General features: G+C 42.4%; 1 protein-coding gene across 3 annotated transcripts in view; it reads right to left on the bottom strand.

Moving 5' to 3' along the window:
- The window catches only part of IQCK (IQ motif containing K), a 137,379-nt gene that overhangs the window by 90,485 nt on the left and 31,742 nt on the right, over positions 1–15,152 (bottom strand). For 2 of the 3 annotated variants that reach the window (XM_007188434.3, XM_057528805.1), the window contains 2 exons: positions 4,270–4,322; positions 4,056–4,133 (listed from right to left, as the gene is read on the bottom strand). In XM_007188434.3, the coding sequence (XP_007188496.2) occupies positions 4,056–4,133; positions 4,270–4,322 (131 nt within the window). The remainder of the gene's footprint in view (positions 1–4,055; positions 4,134–4,269; positions 4,323–15,152) is intronic. The other variant, XM_057528806.1, reaches the window with a different exon arrangement.

Here is a 15,152-nt window from a genome sequence, read left to right on the forward strand (position 1 = left end):
TCTCTTTCTGAAAATTGGTTGTTAAATCATTAACACAATTCAGAAAATATAGTAATTTATGAGAAAAATGTAAGACATCATTCTTAGAAAAGTTAACAATGCTTTTCCATGTACTTAAGATCCTGTAGGGGAACAAAATTTGCCACCCAAAATGTCTCTTTGCCATGTGGATTATTTCAAGCTGAAAACAATCAAGGCCCAAAAGACTCAGGAAGAAACTTTGACCTTCCTCCTAAATGCCTAAAAAGAATTTAGATAGAGGGCCTGTGCCTGGAATAGAGTATCACTAGAGATATCGGCAAAGAATGTGGGTTGGGTGTGGTGGGGAAACTTAGAGATCAGAATCCTCTCTCTGTCCCACTGTCGCCGAAGGGCCCCTCCAATATTTATTTACCAAACATTTGCTTTTCCATCTTCATGGCAATTGCCTTCCTCCCCTTTGAAGTCTCAGGTCCCTACCCCTAACATCCTCTTTTGTCTTTAACTGCAGATGGTATTTAAGGTGAGGGTTTCAGCCATTTTGGTGAGTTACTCAGTTCTCCTGGGCCTCTCCCATGTATACATGTTATTAAACTTTTGTTTGATTTTCTCCTGTTAATCTGTCTCAGGTCAATTTGATCCTTATACCGGCCAGAAGAACCTAGAAGGGTAGAGGGAAATTTCTCGCTCTCCGACAATCCTCTGGGCCTAGTCTAGACCTTTTACTATATTAGCTTTGCCAGTTTTCAGCACTGATTTTACCCAACCATCTGTTTTCTCCACCTCTTTTCCAGGGTTGCTGGAAATAATCTCATAAGCAGGCTGTTCATATGCATCACAAATTCAGGCCATCAGCTGGGCCATCCCTACTCATCCCTAGTTGATTCCCTATAGGTTTCACCATAGCAGCTGTTGCAGCCTCCTCCCCTCCCCCACAAGCCTCCAGAACCTGGGCCTCCATCTCAGCAGATGCCTTCACATCCACAGGAACGACCAGAATGACAGTACCCACCGTGAACTTTCTCAGCTTTTCTCCCTTCCCCCTCAGATTTCCTCTCACTTTTCCTTCTGGATTCAATCAGAAGTTCTCAACTAGGGGCAATTTTTCTGTCTCCCCACATTTGCCAGTATCTGGAGACATTCTTGATGGTGAGGACCACAGCGGGTGCTACTAGCATGTGGAGTGGGGGAAGGCTGGAGATGCTGTAAAACATCCTACAGGCCAGCCCCTCACAACAAAGAATTACCGGGTGATAAATGTCAGTAGGCTTGGGGAAACGTGGGTTAGAGATGGTCTCTTGGCTCCTGCCCTACTTGCCTCTCTGCTCTCCCTGTTCAAGAGCATTCTCAAGAAGGATATAGCACCTGAGTTCCTGCCTCTTCAAGACCAAATCTGGGCACCAACCAGCTTGGCCACTGGCCCAACCTGACTGGCTCCAGGCCAATGGCGGAGTGAGGCATAGATGGTCTTGTGCATCCCCATTTCCCTTTAATGCTTTATTAACATCTGCTTTACAACACTCACTACAGAAACTACAGCTACTTGTAAACACATCTCTCTCACTCCAAGGGTCAGAGCCATATTTTATTCATCTCTGTTTTCTCCACAGCACCAAGCTCTTTGCATTGCATTTGGAAGGTGTTCAATAAATATTTATTGCATCAAATTAGATTAGTATCATTTACATTTTTATCATGCTCGGGGCATCTCTTTGAAAGGTAATGGAAGCAGAGAACACAAATGCCAGTTAAAGCAAGAGCTTTTGTGTTTTTGTTCCTGTGGAGTCCAACTGAAATGCTTGCTATTGCTACTTTGCAGTATATTTACATGAGCTGCCAGCGGAAGTTAGCAACTATTTTAAATTAAGGTATTTTTACGATAAATGACTAGGGATTTAAGAGAACTCTTATTTAGAGAAACTCTCTTATTTTTAAGACTCTTCTTCATTGGTTTTTTCTTTAATATTTATTTATTTATTTACTTATTTGGTTGCATCAGGTCTTAGTTGCAGCAGGCGGGCTCCTTAGTTGCGGCTCCAGAGCTTTATTGTGGCTTGCAAACTCTTAGTTGCAGCACGCATGTGGGATCTAGTTCCCGGAACAGGGATCGAACCCAGGCCCCCTGCATTGGGAGTGCAGTCTTAACCACTGCACCACCAGGGAAGTCCCTTCATTGGTTATTGTAAGTGGGAAAATGTTTCATTTTCAACCTGGAAAAATATGCTAATCTTTCACTTATTAATCATTTATAGTCTATAAATTATAGGCTTTCCATTTTCATAGTGGACAAAATTAGGCAGAGGCTTAGAAGTTTAATAAGAAACAAGATTTTCTAATATCGTTCTCTTTCCAATGTATAGGTAGTCTCAGACTTTTAAAAACTGGTAATACCTGAATTCTTTTAAACTCTCAAAATTGAGAAAGTCAGCCAAGGGTCTATTCAACTTGGCATTCCCCAGAAGGGCAGATTTAAGCAAAAGGTGTGACATTTGAGGGCTAAGGGTCTAATTTCATTTCTTTCTACTCTGTTTAATATGGGATTTTACAAAACTTACTTAATTTCCTAGTGCCTCAGTTTCCTGACATTGTTCTTGCAAAGGGCTGGTGTGAAAATATTTTCAAAGAAATAAGTTAAATATTATTTTCTCTAAATTGAGTTGTCTTTCTTCCACTTATGGCTTAAAATTGTGGATCATTGCTTAAACGTCATCCTCCAGGGACTTCCCTGGTGGTCCAGTGGCTAAGACTCCACGCTTCCAATGCAGTGGGCCTGGGTTCGATCCCTGGTCAGGGAACTCGATCCCGCATGCCATAACTAAAGATCTACACGTGACAACAAAAATCCTGCATGCTGCAACTAAAGATCCCAAACATGGCAACAAAGATCCCACATGCCACAACTAAAGATTCAGCACACAGCAACAAAGATCCTACGTGCCACAACTAAGAACCGGCGCAGCCAAATAAATAAATATTAAAAAAAAAAAAAAAGTCATCCTCCAAGTGAGGTCTTTCCTGACCACTCTATATAAAATTAAGTCCCGTCAATACTCTATATTCTCCCCTCTCTGCTTTATTTTTCTCTATAGCACATACTTGCTTATTGTCTGCCATCCCCCACCAGAATATAAGCTCCATTAAGTCAGGAGTTTTGGCTACTTTGTTCACTGTTTTACCTCCAGCACCTAGAATGATGTTTGGCACACAGTAGTATACTCAATAAACATTTATTGTATGAATGAACAAATTATGCAAATCTAGAAATTACATATGCTATAAAGCTATCAAAGGCATGAATTAGATGTAATTGAATCAACATGGCTACATCTCAAAAGCATGTATTTGAGTCAAATAAAAGCAAGTTGCAGGATAATGCATAAATTTCCTCATCTGCAAAACAGGGCTGGTAATAGCATTGTTATGAGGATCAAGTTAGTTCATTAGTGTTAAATGCTGAGACCAGTGATACAAGCACTCAATAAATGTTAGTGGTCATCATTATTATTGCTATATCACTGATGATAAACAGTTCACATGAAGTAATACTACTAATTTTGTATGATATAATCTAATTTTATATAATTAAATAACTAATTTTAAGACTACGGAAGGATGCAGTATAGACCAAGCTGATGAATTCTGTGAGGAGAGAAAACTCAGATTAGAATGACGGTCAAAGAGAGTATTAACTTCATCTGTCATGCTCTAGTATTTTAAATGTAAATGATACATATAACTAAAAAGTAATATTTAGAAAAGTTTAGTCATATTTCCTGAGACATAATGACCTTTAGGGCTAGAAGGAGAGGAAGAGAGAATGGAGAGATGAATTATTTAGGATAAGAAAATTTTTTAAGTCTTCTATTTTATTTCTGAAGTGCTTCTTGAATAATCACTGCATGGATAGGATGCCCTTAGCCTAGAATGAAAATAACCAGAGAAAAGAGCCACATACATAACTGATCCAAGGTCCTGGATGGATTACATGAGTTAGTTCTCATAGACTGGAGGAAACTATCATTAACACAATCTAAAAGTTAGAAATAAATTATTCAAAGCCTTGTGTCATTACTTACTGCAGTTTCAGCCACTCTTCCACAAATGGAATGGAGAAGAATTCTGTGAATGTCTCCCCTATCCTCTTTGGATTTTGACTGGACACGATGCCATATGTTTGATTAACAAGAAAACAATAAGCAAGAATTCAAGTCAATTGTTGCTATTCTGCTGGCAAATTAACACTATTGAACCCTTAGGGTCATGGAATATTCAAAGACGTGAAAAACTTACTTGTATAACCATTCGGTCAGAAAATCACAGGCAATGAATTTGGTTCTTTTCCTCTAAAGAGAGAAGAGAGAATTAAATTATATTCTTTGCCCCCATGTTTAAGGTGGACAAAGGAAGAGGGGTTAATTGATTGCTTGTGTTAGATGAAATATGCATAAGTCCTTGGTAAGGTTTATAAGCACGTCAACAAACAATAACTCAGGCAATGTATCGAATTCTGACAACATTTCTCTAGTCATCTTTGGGTAAGGATATATTCTGACTATATTAGCAGAGACTAATAAAAGACAATGCACATAGTAGGAGGCTTATTACATGCATTTTGGACTTATCTCAGAAGGATTTATTTAAATCTAGACGTTGATTCAGAGTAAATATATTTATTGCTTTCCCCCAGTCCACTCAGATCTTCAGAACAGCAGCACTTCGGGTCTGGGTGCCGTTGGCCAGTGCATTGACTCTGCCAGCTGCCCACCCATCAGCCCCTCTCCACTTCATCCTTATTACCAGAAACCTGATGACAATCAGTCCAGGGGAAAAACTACATTTCCCAGCCTCCCATGTAGCAAGGGACAACCATATGACATAGTTCTGCTGTTTGAGATAGAAATGGACATGTCCCATGGATTTCTGAGAAAGTGCTACTTTCTTGATTTCTGCTGTCCTTTTCTTTGAAGTTTCCTTCTACTTCTTTCAGTCTGGTACACAGATGTGGGGCTGGAAGTGGAGCAGCACCTACCAGCCAAGAGGCCAAAAGCAGGGGGTTAGAAGGAACCTGGGCCTTTAATGACTTCTTTAAGCCACTGTACCAGTTTGCGGCTGAACTACTCTGGATATCTTGATACGTAAGGAAAAATAAACTCCATTTGGATTATTGGCACTGTTCTTGAGTTTTCATAACATGAAGTTGAATGCAGTTCCTAGGTGACAGATAGCTAGTAAGCCACAAGAGAAAGAATGTCCTAGAGTAATGGGGGACAAGGCTCGCAGAACAGCAATGGAGTGGAGCACCGGGTATCCTGCCTCCTAGTCCCATTTAAAGTGTCTTGTAACCCAAACAGAACCAGTTAACTCCTTTTAGAAGATTGTTATGGGACTTCCCTGGCAACGCAGTGGTTAAGAATCGCCTGCCAACGCAGGGGACACGGGTTCGAGCCCTGGTCCGGGAAGATCCCACATGCCATAGAGCAACAAAGCTCGTGCGCCACAACTACTGAGCCTGCGCTCTACAGCCTGCAAGCCACAACTACTGAAGCCCACGCGCCTAGAACCCATGCTCCACAACAAGAGAAGTCACCGCGATGAGAAGCCCACACACCGCAGCAAAGAGTAGCCCCTGCTCTCCGCAACTAGAGAAAGCCCGCGCGCAGCAACGAAGACCAAAGGCAGCTAAATAAATAAATAAACATTGTTAAAATAGCAGGGGCTAAGAACCAGTCATTGGTTACCATGTCAAGAGATCCTTCCCAGGAATGAAGGCAAGACAGACTCTGCTGGAAATTCTCTTTGCCCCTCCAGGTGTACCCTTTACCACCACACTCTGTGCCTTAGGAGGCTGATTTTATGGTTCATATCAACCAGGCTTGTTTACTCGGTTGTTGGGTCCAGCCACTGGGAGGTACCAGCAGGAGATCCGAGAGAGGGAAGAGAGAAAGGCAGGGTATAATGGGTTGAGCTGTGTCTCCTCCCAGCCCCTTTGCCCCAAATTCATATCCTCCCACACTTCAGAAAGTGACCTTATTTGGAAATTGGATCATAATTAGTTAAGCCCAGCCACTCCTGAAGTACACAACAACTCCAATGAGAGTGAACAAATTTGGGGTTCTATTAGTAAGGAAGAAGAGTAGGCCACCAATGGCAGATTCCTAACGACACTGTGCTAGACCCTGGATCCAGCTATGCCTGAAGCCAAAATCCCCTGGACCTTTCAGGTCCATGAGCCAATATATTTCCTTTTTTCACTCAGCCAGTTTGTGTTGTTTATTGCTTGCAACAGAAAGAGTTTTAGTTACTATTCCTTTCTTCTCCCATTGGCTAACTCCATTTGTCTTTCAAGATGCCTCTTGGGGGCTTCCCTGGTGGCGCAGTGGTTAAGAATCTGCCTGCCAATGCAGGGTACACAGGTTCGAGCCCTGGCCCGGAAGATCCCACATGCCGCGGAGCAACTAAGCCCATGCGCCACAACTACTGAGCCTGCGCTCTAGAGCCCGTGAGCCACAACTACTGAAGCCCGCACGCCTAGGGCCTGTGCTCCACAACAAGAGAAGCCACCGCAGTGAGAAGCCCGCTCTCTGCAACTAGAGAAAGCCCACTCGCAGCAACCAAGACACAACACAGCCAAAAATAAAATAAATACAATAAATAAATTTATAAATTAAAAAAGATGCCTCTTGGAAGCCTTTCTGAGCATTCTTACCCTCTTCAGTTTAGAGTAAGCTCCTCCCGTCACCTCCAGTTCTGTGTGTCCCTCTGTCATAGCACCTCAGATGTAACTGTAACCTAACTGCCAGCCCACATGCCCATTTCCTCTATCAAACTATAAACTCTCTGAGGACAGGGGATGTGTCTTCTTTTTCTTTATGTTCCCAGTGCTTGAGTGCCTGGCAAAGAGTAGGTGATCATTGAGTGGTGAGTAAGTGAATGAATGACCTCACCATTCAACTCTCAAGCGAAAAAGCAAGAAGAAACTCATGCACAAGAATTCTGACATTTATAAGTAGGCATTGCTAATAAATTCTGGACAATTTCTCTTCACTTTCTTCCCCTAAAATGTTTTATTTATTAGGGGAAATATTTTCTTCTTCTTTTTTTCTTTGTCCCCCTTTACTTTGAAATAGCCAAATTAGCTTTATAAGCTTAAATAAGGTTAAAAAGATTGTTGTAAAATTGATTCTCACCAAAAAGGAAAGTGCTACTTAAGATTTTTCACTGAAAGCTTTATTATAGCTGTTAGTAAATAAAATACTGGTGCCTGAGTTGCTGGAGATGCAATCTTTTACCTCACTGCTGATAGCCTTTTATTAAAAAAATTGAAACACTGTTGGCCATGGTAATAAAATTAAATGTACTAGACCATGTAATGGGGTCTTCTAAGTCTGCATTGCAAGAGTAAGATTCCCCTTGAAAAGCTATCTTTAACCAAAATAAGAAAATACTTGTACAACAATGCAAATATGTATCTAGCATGAATTGCCGTCTAATAATTTAAACAATCCAGCAATTGTAGGATGGCAGTCTCTCTCTCTCTCTCTCTCTCTCTCTCTCTCTCTCTCTCCTTACAAAAGATGCATTGTTCCCTTGGCATTTACTGCACCATTTGGTGGTAAAGATTCCTTCTATGAAGGGAATGCAGCTTGACTTACTCTATTAAATAGACTTTTAAAATAGCCAAATGGTCTGATGTATGAAGGTCATGTAGACAGATTTAATCATTTTGATGCAAGGAAATAAAATTGAAGAAATTGTGTTTTCCTTCTGTCCTGGGCAAGTGTGCACGCGCTGTGCATACTCAGACACACAGAACAGTGGGGATATTGTTCAGCTGTTGCTTAGTTTAAAAATTATCTGCTGGGAGCTGAAAGAGAGAAGGGAAAGCAAATGAAAAGTTGTGGTGAGTGATGAGATAAGAGAGGAAGTAATAGAGAGAAAATTAAAGAGCGAGATTAAGAAAGCGTGGGCCCTGGGGTTTATGTCATGTGGACAAATACACGGAGCTCAGGATTGTTAAAGAGTAAAAATGTCCAAGTTTGGGTGAGCAGGGTGATTGGTTAAGGCAACCTTATACGAGGTTAAAAAACAATTTTTAAAAAATCCAGAATTAAAAGGAAAAAGTCTAAGTGTCAAGGGATAAGGCATCATCATGTCATCATGAATCTGCAACTTTGTTGTGCATCCAAGAAAACAAGATGGGTGGAGAGCAGGATGAGTTGATAGACTGGTGGACAGATAGCGATGAAGCAAATAAAGCAAAACGGCAACCGTGAAATCTAGGTGGTAAACATGTGGGTGTTTACTCTGAAGTTCTTCCAGCTCTTCTACATGTTGCAAAAAAGTTTATAATAAAACTGAGGGCAGGAGAACAAATCATAAAAGACTCAAACCCCAAAGAGAGAAAGGGCAGAAATCAGACACTATTTTGTACCAATTTTTATGCTGAATACACACATAGGAGGCAGACTGGAGGACTGAAGATGGGGAAGAGGAACAACTCACATTAGAAAGCCACTGACGCTCTTCCAGTAACTAATGCAATTTCACCCCACCAAGGTCAAAAGCACAGGCTGTGAGCTTAGTGAAGCATGGCTGGCTATAGCATGGTGTTGGTTGAGGCTCTTTGGGTCTGCAAGGGAGAGAAAGCTGCTCGGGTTACCCTGGTTACTGGGCTTTTTTCAGAAGTGCGTTTAGGCTAGACTTTGCTGTAACAAACACCTCCCAAATCTGAGAAGCTTATGCCATCGATGGTTTCTCCCTCGTGTTACGTGAACATTTCCACCAGCGTGGCTCTCTGCTCCATGCGATCTTTGCTCTGGGCCTCAGGCTGACAGGGCAGCCTCTCTCTGAAATGTTGCTGGCTGTCATGGCAAATGACACGAATATGGCGAACTATGCTTTGACTCTTAAAGCACATTTTAAATGACACGTCCATTCATTCCACTGACCAAAGCAGCGACGTGGTCAAGCTTCCCTTAGGGAGAGGCCACAAATATTTTTGAACAATAATATAACCTAGCACAGGGGTTACTGTAAAGGTAGAAGGAATGTGAGAATTCCTCTCACCAGGGGCAGAGCCAGGTCTCGGGAAGAAGCGGACCAGTGTCCACAGCTGTCCAGGCACGGGACAGGTTAGCCAGTGTCGTCCACCAGTAGCTTGGTGACCCAGCAACAGTTCTGCTCCTAGCTGTACATGGAACTCAACTTTTTGGCCGTGGCTTCTTTCTCAACTTGCTGCTGCTTTTTCTGCTGCTGTCTCCTAACTGGTTCTTCCTCCTCCTCTCTCTGCTTTGAGGTCTGCTGACTCATGGCTTTTCAAGCTTTCTCCTGTCTCTGCTGTTTCTCCCCTTCTACCCGCACTATGATCTGCCCTTTCTCTCTGTTGTCTGACATCCTCACGCCCCAGACAGGAGGATCTGATTGGGCTGGTTAGACACTACCCAGGATGGACCATCCCTGGTGGGCAGAGCAATGCCAGGCCATTTCCCAGCCACTTGCCATTCCTGAGAGGCTGCCCACAGGGCCTGAAACTTATTCCTGGCTCAGTCACTTGTGGCCAGAGTGATGGGGACGTGGACAAAGCAGGGACAAGGGCCTGCAGTTATGGCTGTGGGCATGGCACCCACGTAGAATGTCATGGCCTCCTTTCCCACACAGATATTCCCCACAAGAAACTTCCAGATACCCGAGACCACGCCCCTCCCACCCAAATATGACAGAACTGAACCATAACTATAACCCTAGGAACGAGCACACACACCGGCGATAACCAGATGCCAACATGCTTATCACAGCAAACTTCAAGCGGGTTCATTTTTTTCCCCCACTGCATTAGAATTTCATTAGTGAAAAATAATGCTTCTCAAAAGAAGTTAAAAATATAGACTTGTAACACAAAATGTTGACCAAGACTTCCAGCATGAGCCACGTGGCCATTTCTAAAAGTGTTTTTGGTTTAAAAAAGTAACATTAAAGTAATTCTACCACACCTTTCCTGCCAGAATCTATTTTTTCCACTCCTTAGAAATTTTTTTCAAACAAAAGCTGATGGTACTTCTCATTTCCCTTATTAGTCAAGGCCAGGAAATGGAGTTTCTTCCTTCACTGACCAGAGCCCTTGCACTTTTTAAAAGATATTCGGGTATTTTTTTTTTTAATACTAGAATAAATAACTATTACATGGGCAAGGAATATAAAAAGAAAAAAAAAGGTTTTGTTTTACTGAATTATTCATAGTAGAAAATTTTAATGCCATGAGATCATCAAAGGACTTATCAGGAGTTAGAAATAGTTTCCTGATACCAACTGTTGTTTACAAAACTCTTCACTGTAATGGAATTTGACAAGCAAACAAAGGCAAAAGGGAAAATTTTACATTGCATGGGGTAGGATGGGGAAAGAGGTGGAAAGCCTTATCACCTCTATCCATTCTGCATTTAATCTGTATGTAAAGCTGAGATAAGGTTTATTTTCAGCCATCATTTTATTCTTTTATAAAACTCTTGATTTCTTTCCAAATTAAGCAAGGTACACTGTTCCAGTTTGGCCCTGTTCAGTAAACATTTACTGAGGACCTACTATGTGCCAGGCCCCATGTTAAATGCTAGAGATGAAGAAATGAGTAGGGCATGGCCCCACTGTGGTTATTAATTCAATGCCCAGCAACCACCCCCAAGCTGGGTAGTAGCTGTGATGAGTACAGAGGATAAACCCCATCTCTAGCTCCGGGTGTGAACCCTGATAAGGTAATCCAGATGATCCCACCTCACCTGCCACCTACACCAAAACCAATCCAGTCCACATTCATCCTGACCAAAGGGATTCACTGACCCAGGATGGACACATTATCAATTTCAGAGTGATAAGATGTGGGAGGAGATGTGCTGGGGATTCTGGGAAACCATTTCATTTGCTTTTCTGAAAGCGCTTGAGTATTCTCTCCTTCTGGCTGAGGCAAAGCCTAGGACAGTGGCCATTGCTGTGTTACTGTTTTGAGGGAAGACAGCTTAAGGATAAAGCTGACTCTATAAGAGGGCAAGCAGAGAGACAGAAGAAAATCAGGTTTTCATTTATATCACTGAGCACCTGAATCAAACCAATCCTGAAGCCTTCCTTCTTTATCTCAGAAACTTCTAGTTTCTAGCTTCCTGAGCCAGTAAATCCCCTTTATTATTTAAGCCACTTTCCTGCTAGTTGAAACATAATGAACTGTAGCCAAGATAGCTGCCCAGTATCCCTTCTGCATTCTTTTGGTAACAGTGCCCTGAGCTCCTAGTGGGGTCCACCCTTCCCAACTCTAAAGCTGTGTGCCTTGGGTAAGACTCCTTCCATTTGCCTAACAGCCCACTAAATCCCCCTAGTTCCAAGTATTGATTCCAAAGTAGGTCGTTGACCTGAGCCAGTTGGATTAGAGAGAAACTCTGGGAGAGACTTTCTCTTCCTCTGCTACCCCTGAGCCTTAAGAAACGTGGGATGGTGCCACAGGGGAGGGAGCGTTTGAGGGTGGAGCCAAGCCAGAGGAAACAGAATCAAGAGACAGAGGGGGAACCAAGTCATGAAGACATCACTGGGCCCCCAGATCAAGCTGTAAAGGAAGATCTCCCCATGGGCCTCTTGTCTTCATAAATAAACAAAAAAAAAATCCTTTTCTACTTAAGTCAGTTAGAATGGGGTTTTCTGTCACTTGCAGGACCTGCCTCAAGGAGTTAACACCAGCAAATATGGGAATGTTAGCTCTGCATACTTAACACGTCCAGCTGAAACAAACTCTTGAGTTCATACTACTTTTTACTGCTAACAATAAACCTCACATCAAAAACTGCTTACAGTAAAAATCATTAACTTTATACTCTGAGTGCCCAAAATATATTCAGAGATGCATTGGAAAGAATTTCCAAGTGAAGTTTATCACAGCCACTAAGCCAGCTATGTTTAATATAACAGTCCAATTAAGTTCTAATTAAGTTCTGATCTCTTGTGTTTCAATTAAGCTAATCCAAAGGCATGGCTGAATGTCAGGGGATCGGTTAAGAACATCAAGCCGACTGTAATGTCTAATCTTTATAATGATATTTACATGTCTCAAACTTAATTTACTCCAGTGGAAGACAACCCAGTACATGAGAGAACAGGAATGGTATTATAACCTTTTAATCAACCATCCATCTAAAGAGACTGCTGAACATCTATCTTAACAATTGCACAGTTGATTTCCTGCCTTAAAACCTTTTCCCCCTTCCAACTCACATAGCCTCTGGCAGCCCAGGGGCACCAGGGAAGGCAGCTATCACTATAAATGGAAGATCAGGAAGGTCAAGGTCAACAGAGACTCTGTAAGTAATCGCAAGTCTTCGTGAAAAATTCGGCTCCCACGAAAACTCCTATGTCAGTATTGAAATTACTTGCAAAACTAGCTTCACAGTCATGTCTCCAAGAGACCAAAGGGTCTGGAACAGTCCCTTCAAGGTATGCCCTCTGCTTAGAGAAGATGGAGAAGATGTGTCAGGGCCTGTGCAAAAGGAAGCTTCTGGCAGAGGCACTGATGGTATGTCTGTCCTGATCCATCTCATGATTCCTGCCTGAAACTGGATTTATTCTTTCTTTCACCTGGACCCATCTCTCCTCTCTCTGGTTTTTCACTTGCTGACATCTGCCTCTCTGAGTCCCTTCTTTAAACACAATTCTTTTTTTTTTTTTTTTAAATTATTTATTTATTTATTTATTTATTTATGGCTGCGTTGGGTCTTCGTTTCTGCGTGAGGGCTTTCTCTACTTGCAGCAAGTGGGGGCCACTCTTCATCGCGGTGCGCCGGCCTCTCATTATCGCGGACTCTCTTGTTGCAGAGCACAGGCTCCAGGTGCGCAGGCTCAGTAGTTGTGGCTCACGGGCCTAGTTGCTCCGCGGCATGTGGGATCTTCCCAGACCAGGGCTTGAACCCGTGTCCCCTGCATTGGCAGGCAGACTTTCAACCACTGCGCCACCAGGGAAGCCCCTAAACACAATTCTTAATAACAACAGCTACCCCTTACTGAGCTAAATGCTGTACTCACATCATCTCATTCAATCCTCCAACAGCTGTGGGGAGGTGGGTACTATGATTATCACTCTCCCATTTAACAGATAAGAAAACTGAGGCTCACAGAGTTTAAGGAATCTCCCCAGGGGCCCAGAGGGGGATTCAGGGCCCCTGTCCTGCCAGAGTGTCCACCTTTCTCAGCCTAATCTTCACCACCCAAACCCCATGTGGCCAGATTCAGCCCACATCTTCCTTACACACTGCCCTCATTTCCAGTCTTCTGTTCCAGGTCTAAGGAACTTTCTTCCAATTCAATTTTGTTCTTATTTTATTGCTACTTTTCACCATAGCTGTGCCAGTCACTGAGCTAAATGGTTTAAATACATTATCTTATTTAATTCTCATAAATTCCCTATGTAAAGCAATTATTGTTATCATTATTTCCATTTTACAGGGGAGGAAACTGAGGCTTAGGAAGGTTAAGGTTACAAGGTCACAATGCTAGCAAGGTCCAAGGCCACATATCTAGGAGGAGGTAGAGCTGGGCCTTAAATTCAGGTGAGCATGGCCCAAACCTCCATGCTGAGCTTCCCTTAGACAGCCTTCCATGTAATGACAACAGCAGCTACTACTGTAAAAATCTGGGTAGTTCCAGGACTTCAGAACCAGGGTCAGCAAACTTTTTCTGAAAGGGTCAGATAGTAAATATTTTAGGCTTGTGTCCCAGCTCTTCAGCTTTGCCACTATAGTACAAACGTGGCCATAGACAATATGGAAAGCAATGGGTGTGACTGTGTTCCAGTAAAACTTCACTTACAAAAACAGATGGCGGACCCCAAGGGCCATAGTTTGCAGCCTTGTGCTTCAAAACATTATCAGTAACAGATAGATAGTCTTTCAAGTGGAAGCATGGAAAAATACATAGTACTTGGTTTCTGACACAGAGGTTTGACTTCAAGAAAGCTCTGTTTCACCTCTTCTATTTTCTGGATAACCCTTTATTCTAAGGGATTAACAGTTTAAACATCCTTTAGGTCTAAGACTAGTTTATGACTTGGGTTTTCCCTTCCTAAAAAGTAGCAGGAGAAATGCAGCTCTCTATACAACCAAGAAGTTCAATGACTTATTTTAAGATATGTTCTTGTAAAAAACCAATCAATTGAATCTTATTTTCCTTCGTTTTAAAAAATGGCTTCCATGCTCCGCAACGAGAGGCCACGACAGTGAGAGGCCCGCGCACCGCGATGAAGAGTGGCCCCCGCTCGCCACAACTGGAGAGGGCCCTTGCACAGAGACAAAGACCCAACACGGCAAAAAATTAATAAATAAATTTTTTAAATAAATAAATAAATAATGGCTTCTATCCTTTAGACATAAATTCTCAAGAGAAATCTGGGATACTTGCTGACTGTCTTCCTTCCTTCCTTCCATCCTTCCTTCTCACTAACTGTGATTCTAGCATCTCTTTAACACTTGGCGGTCTCTTCATATTGCATTGTCAGGTTCTGAGCTCACCATAATTTCTGAGAGTTATGTTTAGATTTTTACAAATAAATATCATTTCTTTAAGGCACTAGTATTTTAAGGACGAGGAAAGTCCATCCTTGGCCATGTGTAATATCCAGAAAGTAGTAAGAAGGATACCACCTTCCATTCATTCAAGCAACAGTTGGTCACCCAGAAGGGGCCATGGGGAAATGACATTCCTTTCACAGACTTGCTATTTTCCAAGATAATGTTAACAGTGTCAACAACAGTTACATGTAATGAATGCTTTCCAAATGTCAGGCACTCTTTTAAATTTTACTTAACTCATTTATCCTCACAACAACTACATATTATTAGGTTCTTATGATTATTCCCACTTTACAGATTAGGAAATAGGGGCACAGAAAGGCTAAATACCTTCCCCCAAAGTCATTTAAGAGTAAATGGGGGCTTCCCTGGTGGCGCAGTGGTTGAGAGTCTGCCTGCTAATGCAGGGGGCACGGGTTCGTGCCCTGGTCTGGGAGGATCCCACATGCCACGGAGCAACTAGGCCCGTGAGCCACAACTACTGAGCCTGCGCGTCTGGAGCCTGTGCTCCGCAACAAGAGAGGCCGCGATAGTGAGAGGCCCGCGCACCGCGATGAAGAGTGGCCCCCGCTTGCCACAACT

The sequence above is a fragment of the Balaenoptera acutorostrata genome, chromosome 15, assembly GCF_949987535.1.
Source record: "Balaenoptera acutorostrata chromosome 15, mBalAcu1.1, whole genome shotgun sequence".
Lineage (NCBI taxonomy): Eukaryota > Metazoa > Chordata > Mammalia > Artiodactyla > Balaenopteridae > Balaenoptera > Balaenoptera acutorostrata.